The sequence below is a fragment of the Chamaea fasciata genome, unplaced genomic scaffold (assembly GCF_029207755.1).
Source record: "Chamaea fasciata isolate MVZ Bird 193981 ecotype frontalis unplaced genomic scaffold, bChaFas1.0.hap1 SCAF_6, whole genome shotgun sequence".
NCBI lineage: Eukaryota > Metazoa > Chordata > Aves > Passeriformes > Sylviidae > Chamaea > Chamaea fasciata.
The window spans coordinates 56,044,411-56,051,618 of NW_027094091.1; the positions used below are offsets into that span (position 1 = coordinate 56,044,411).

The 7,208-nt window shown below is 41.9% G+C and overlaps 1 protein-coding gene across 2 annotated transcripts in view; it reads right to left on the reverse strand.

The window, feature by feature from the left end:
* Positions 1 to 6,859, reverse strand: part of MGAT4D (MGAT4 family member D) — a 33,354-nt gene extending 26,495 nt beyond the window's left edge. Inside the window, exon 1 of one of the 2 annotated variants that reach the window (XM_066185016.1) lies at positions 6,754 to 6,859. In XM_066185016.1, coding sequence (XP_066041113.1) covers positions 6,754 to 6,844 — 91 coding nt within the window. In that variant the 5' untranslated portion in view covers positions 6,845 to 6,859. The remainder of the gene's footprint in view (positions 1 to 6,753) is intronic. The other variant, XM_066185014.1, reaches the window with a different exon arrangement.
* Between the last annotated feature and the right edge of the window lie 349 nt (positions 6,860 to 7,208).

A 7,208-nucleotide genomic window follows, 5' to 3' on the forward strand; every position in this document is an offset into this window, starting at 1 on the left:
GCCAAAAAGAGACCCAGCCACCTCCCAGACACAGTGACAGCACTCAAAAGCTTTTGCAGTGAATTTTCAGCTCTACTGTAGCTTTTTCTCTGACTATTAACTACACATTGGCATATGGATACTGTAATTCTAAGATAGCAACATTTAAAGTGGTTTTAAATGCACTCTGGCGATATCTCCTAATAGATACATTATTTGTATATATATATAAAACTTCCTGCTCTACAAATTGAAACTGTTTAGAAACAACACCAATCTCTAAAGCAAATACTCATTCTAAAAGCCAGCTGATTATTTCTCTTAGCTCCATACATATATACTTCCTGTGTGATCATAAATGCTTCCAGTATCATTAATGATTTCTGGCAATATCTAAGAGCTGTGGAACAATTCATCACTATCTCTTCCTAGCACTCAAACAGAAAAGAAAATAAAGGAGAATTTGGAGTGGCAGAAAGGAGGGAAGAAAACACTTCAAAGTCTAGCAGTGAATCATGTTCCTATCTCTTGTTTAAAAGCTACATTGCTTATCATACCCAAAGACTGTTTCATTGAGGAACTGATATTTGGTTAATGGCCTCCTTAAAAGAAAACTATATAAGCAAAAGAAAAAAAACTGCAAAAGATCTTGTCATACTCTGTGCTTGGAACCACTGCTCACTGCTCAGGTTAATGAGGCACATTAAACCACTGAGGCATGCATTGCACTAATAATGCAGTTGATTATCTCTCCATAACTGATCTAATATGAGATACCTTTCTGAATCTTGTTACATGCTTTGCATGCTCAGGTTTTGTGCCCTCTGAGTAAGGAAAGAAAAAAAATCCCCGAACAACGCCTCTATCTCAGGTCAGAACAACGAGTTCTTAGGCAAACACTTAAATTCAACAGTGTGCATTACCTTTAACTATTTTGTTTAGAGTCTTACAGCACAGTATTGTGTCTTCCAAAAGGTTGGAGATGTCTACTTGCCTTTGACAGTGTCCACATCAGCAGCTATGAGGCAGTGGAGGGACACTGCATTAACCCAGAGACATCAAAGAAAAGCACTGTGACAGCAATTTGGGGCAGGGGAGATAGGGTTCCTCTATTCCCATACTGGGAGGAGGATCAGAATACTGTCAGTATTAAAATAAGCAAACACCTTACAGAGTTAAAGGCAGATCAAAGTTAAAAACTAGATCTTTAAAAACTCACAATATTGTCTAATGAACATGGACTCAGCCTTGAGTTTGGCACAGAATATTTTTTACTGAACAATTTACATGCTGTATCTAACTGAAAACAGATAAGCAAACTTGTTTCAAAGAAAATACAACTTAAGCTCTAACAATATTTTCTTAAATGTTGGCAAACAATCCTCATTTTAGACTGGAGTCTTTTTCTGTATTAGAATGTAGTGAAAAGTGATCTTAAAACATTCAGTCAGAACATCACTATATAGGAAAGTAATATTATTAAAATAAGTGAAAAAAAAATAGAAATTGAATGGATATTGTATGGTGTTTGCCCATAATTGGTATACTTTGGTTTTAAGGTAGTACTCATTCACTTCAAGTGATTGCTATTGCTCTGTTCTGATTGGTATTTTTAATATTTTATTTCTCTTCCTGAAGTAGCAACAACTACTAAATTATACACACTTTTAGTTAAATGCCTAGCTACTAACTAAGGTGTTTCTAGACAAAACTCTGTTCCTCAAGACTCAGTGCACAACACTAGGAAAGCATGAAGGTCATATGTTTACACTGTTTAAGTACAAGTTATGAGGAGACATTGTACAGCAAACAAAGAGAGGTCTGAAATGCTCCTTTATCCCTTTCTCTATAAAACCCAACAATAACTGGCTGCCTTTTGTACCACAGGATTTATGGCTAAGTTCCTCTACTCTTTAGGCACAGTCCTGCCTGAAGTAAAAGTTAGAAGCAGCAGAAGCTTCATTTAGTGTATTATACACTTTGAAGTCAGTAAAACTACACAGCTTTTCTAAGTCTTGGATATGAATTTTGATATAAAATTTTTGGAGCAGTAAATACTAAGCTTTAAGTGGACCATTTGAGGCTGTTGTATATCGTAGAGTTTTTTTAATGCCAAAATGCAGAACTGCACAAAGAAACTGAGTGAGCAATTGATGGACTGATAAACTCTTTCCTTCTCACACTGTGCATTTCAGCCACATCCCAACTGCATGCTGAGGCAATATTGCACGTGCAATGACCTCTGTTTGCTCTCAGGGTCACTGGAAGGAAATGTACACGTGAAGGGAAGATGTAGCCTACCAGTCAGCTGGGAAAAGTGAGGTTAAACACAGCCCAGCAGTCCTAGAGAAGACAAGAAGATTGGCTTCTGCATGTTAAGAAATCTGGATAAGCTGTATTGGCTGAAGTGAGAGCAGTGCAATTCAAGACTTCCTTATCAAATCTGTCAATTTGCCAGTATTTAATTGAAGCTTTGAGCCAGAGTATGCCAGCTGGGACTGCGCAGGAAACCTGCAAAGACCTTCATCACAAATGACACAATCTCCTGAGGACCTGCACTTGGCTGCACAGCTGAAACAAAGCATAACACCACAGGCAGAAGATGACTGGAAATACAAGAAATGCGTAATCATGGTGTCTGGCCTAGCATGTACATTACAGTATTTCAATGGTGAAAAAAAATACTTTCATCAGAAATACCTCTTTAACCCTTTGCAATGATGAAATTTTTTCCCCCCCAATTTGTGGAACAAATTCAAAATGTAGATGTTAAAAAAATGATGATCCTTACATATACCTCTGTGAATGTATTCGTATGAGCAGCTTCTCTCTTGTTCATCCATCCCACCTCAAAGGAACAACTAAAGAAATACAAGTTTCACAATGTTTGACTCAACATGTGTATATTAACATGCCTAGATCCTTGCGACATCATATTTCAGCATCAACTTCTCCTAACTTCCAGGCAAAGCTTATTTTTAACTTGTTGGGACAAAGTATCCCACAAATTTAGGTGAAGAGGGTAGCAACATGTCACAAATCAATTCAAAGAGATTTAATCTTGTAATCCTTGAGAGCAACATGAAGAAGCACTGCCAAAAGAGATGATCTGATTTACCTTGCTGCTGTGACTTACAAAAATTTCACTGTTATCCAGCGAAGACCCCCAAAATTTCTTTTTATTCAGGAATACTGTTTCCTCTGAAAGAACTTTATGTAAGTTCATAAGGAATTTATAATGTGGTTTTGCCTTCCATTTTTCAAGTGGGGAAAAAATTGCTCCCTCCTTACATTTACTTTATTGCTTTTATAGATCTGTGATTTTTTTAATGGATTAGTATTTATGAGGAAAACAATAGCTAAAACTGTGTGAGAAAATCACTACATATACTCTAAGTTGTATACTATTTCTCGGAACTCCAAACCTATATGAAAAGTGTTTTTGCGAGAGAAAACAATTTTGGTCAGGTGAACTCAAAAGTGAATTGTAACTGAGTTTCACAAGCAGAAACCTCTGCACCATCCTAACAACATCTTTTCCTATGCTCAGATACAAACCATTTGCTCGGGGCCTGGGGAGGGACCAAAAAGTTCACAGCAAAACCAAGCAGGACATGGAACAGGAATTGCTGCAGCAGCCCAGCTGATAGCAGCCCTTGTTCACAAGCACTCCAGTGGATGCTGAAGGAACCACCACACAACTTTAGACACAGCATTCACTTTCACTGAAGATCTGATCATTACCAGTTGTCTCCACAATTATTTTTATCTCTTTTTTTTTTTTTTCTGGCCATAAAAATGTCAGCATGCTTAGTATGAAACCTTTGCTTACATTTATAAAGCAATGGGAAAAGTGACGATAAAAACATCTTCCTAAACATAGTTAAAATACACATGGTATTAGCCACAACAACTAAAGTCTAGTGACTGTGGTAAATTCTGATATTTTATTTTTAAGTGAATGAGTGAGTAGCATCTTCCCTGCTATGCCAATTTGAGTTACCTTTACTTGATTTTAGTATCACAGCTCCAAGCCAATACTCAGGCTGCACATAATAATCAGAAGCAGCTCCAAAGGGAAAATCATTTACTGCTGTCATTGACAGCAAATACATTTCAACTCAAATCTCTCAAGCTACCTTTATTGTGAGGTGTTTAAAGGTCATTGACTTAATCTACTGATTTTTATTTGCACAGAAATTGGAACAGAGGCAATACCTGATTTAAACTTCTAATATTCAAGGTCTGAAAGGCTCTGAGACTGCAAACGGAACAATATTTTACAGGCCTATTATGTACTTTTTATATTATAGAAGTACTTTAGACCACTAGTCTTGAGCTTGGGTGCCCTGCCCTAGTTTTATAAAGCTTATTTACCACCCCAAAATCCCCGCTATCCAAGAAACAATTAACTAGACAGAAGCCGGAGGGAATACTACAGACTACTGCTGCTTAGTGTGATAGATTGTAGTCAAAAATCAAGAGCAGCCTGAACGTTTCAATGGGCAGAGCAGAGAAGTTAACAAAAGTTAGGGGAGATTGAACAAATGTATGAAAGAAAATGAGGGAAAGAGATGGGAGCTGACAAGCTGCAACAGTACTCACAGTAACTGGTGGACTAAGTGAAAAGGGCATTAGAATAGAAAACACATCGTGGTTTGAGGGGCACCAAAAGTTGAAATTTCTGTAGTGCTCTAAGCATGACAATGGAGAGCAAATTCAGCAGTGCAGAAGGAAATAAAACAGAGGTTTAACAACATCTAAGCAGAGATATCTGCCTGCTTTCAGACCAAAAAATTAATTTTAAACTGCTTTCTTAAAAAAATTCCCTGTGACAACAACAGACCATTAGTAGTGGGTTTGTTCACAATGCTTTTCTCTCCGTAGAAAAAGATAACAACCTGTTCTTAAGGTTTTCTGGATGGGTAGAAGCTTGTCTTCTAACACCCCCGGGGAGCAAAGACTGTATTTTCAGTAAAATAAACATAGGACAAAGTCATTCATCATTTACTGCTACTTTCTCCTTTAGTTACTAATATTAACTATTTTATTTACACGTTTATAAGATTTACCAAGCTTAAGGGAGTCTTTTAGACTTTCAATCACATATTCACATATGCAATGGTCAAAAGTTTGCTGAAAAAAACAGATGCTAATAATAATAGTAATTAGGAAAATTACACCATGTGAGAAGAACTAGTTACTCATTTGCTGTGGAGGAGGAGCCAACTTGGAAGGAGAAGTTAAGACAACACATATACACTCCAACACACATTATCCCTCTTGCCCAAAACAAACAAACAAACAAAACATAAACAAATAAAGTCCCCAGGCAAAACAGCCCAGTGTGGAATGTCATCAGAGAAACGTCAAAAAGAAAGTGAAATGAAAATGTAATGTCAGTAATGAGGAGTCTCAAAACATGAGCCACAAGACAACTCGATGATAACTGCGGATTGGACAAACACTTTCCTTCTCACATCTCTTGGATCTTAGTCTCCGAAGACACACCCTTCATTTTTCCTTCCCCACTCCTAGCAGGAGTGCCACTGAAGAAAACACAAAATGCTGTAAGGTAAACAGCCATACAGTTGACCTAAAAGGCGCTGCCTTGACTCTATTCAACATGCCATTGTGCGGCCAAGATCTCTACCACCACGTCCAGTTGTTACAGGAATAATCAATATAAACAAATTATCTGCTAGCTTGAGTTGTGTTCATCCCAGAAATTATTAATTGGTTTATACTAATTTTTCTGCACCTATAAAACCAAACTTATTACAAAGGTGTATGTAGGAAGCACTCAAAGATCCACTCTCTTTCCCTCACCTCAAACCAAGCATCCCCTCACCCATAACAAGACACGTCTGCAAGTCTCACAGCCACTCTTTGGAAAGACCTTCTCATTTCTTTTTGGAAAATACCATCGCTTTTATCTTTCCCACACTGGCTCAGACAATCTCCCACATGGCTTTATGTAACTACTGAAAAGATAGTGTATCATTTTAAAGTTTAGAAATAAAATATAAAAATCCAGGGATTTTTGTCTGTATTGTGGTCCTGGAAATATGCACAGGAAAAAGTGACTGTACACGAGGCACACATACAATTGCAGGACGAATAATGCTACTTTATCCTGCCTGACAATAAAATCAAAACCACTTTAAAAGTGACAGCCACAGCAATCACGTTTAGATTTTTCTTTCCATCTTAATGCAAGATGCTTGTTAGAAAAAGAGCAGGAAAAAAAATAGTTAGGGGAAAAAAAGTTGAAAAGAAACTTTTATTGCTTCTTAAATTTAGGGTTGTATTTTTAATAGGGCAAGTACGACCCAAGGATCCAATCCTGTAAGCTGTTGCACAAATTTGTGCCTGGGTGCAGTTAAGCCACGACCCGGGGGAACAGGCGAGACCCGCACGCTCAACCTTACACGCGGCCAAGCCTCGGGGCCACGCAGGCTCCTCATCTGCCCAGCACGGCCGGAGAGCAGAGCGGGTCCGCAGCTCCGGGAGGGGACGCGGGGACCCGCCGCAACCCCGGCCGTGCCCTGCCCGCACTCGCCGCCGCACGGCGGGACGGAGCCGCACGACGGCCGGAGCGATCCCTCAGCCCCCGGTGCCGTCGGGCGCGGCTCCGGGCGGGCAGACCGGGGCGGGAGCCAGCGCCGCGCTGCCCCGACGGCCCGGCGAAAGGGACACAGTAGGTGCCACCGCACCCCCCGCCCTCCGTGCCCCGGACGGACGGGACGGGGCGCCCCCGCCGCCCACTCTCACCTCGGCTCCGCTGCCACACGGCGTACCACAGCAGGGGGAAGGCGGCGCCGAGGCACAGCGCCGGCAGCACCTGCCCGAGCCGCAGCCGCATCTCCCGCGGGCGCTGCCCGCACGACCCCCGCGCCGCCACCGCCGCCTCCGCCCGGGCAACGCGGGCAGGGCGCGTTGGCGCTGCTCTGCCCTGCCCGCCTCCTGCGCCGGGGACAAGGGGCATATCCTGCCTCGCTGCTCGCCGGGCGGGGCCGCCGAGCTCTCCCGCCGCACATCGGCGTTCCCCGAGGAGCGGGTGTCCCCTTTGTCCCCACTTTGCTTGTCCCCACCGACGGGCACCCGCTCCTCCGGCCGCCCGGCTTTCCCCCGGGAGACACCAGCCTCGCGAACGAGTGCCCACGCCAATTCTCGCCGTAAAGCCCCTTCCCTGCCCTCAGCCGTCCCGACCCTCAGAATCACACCGA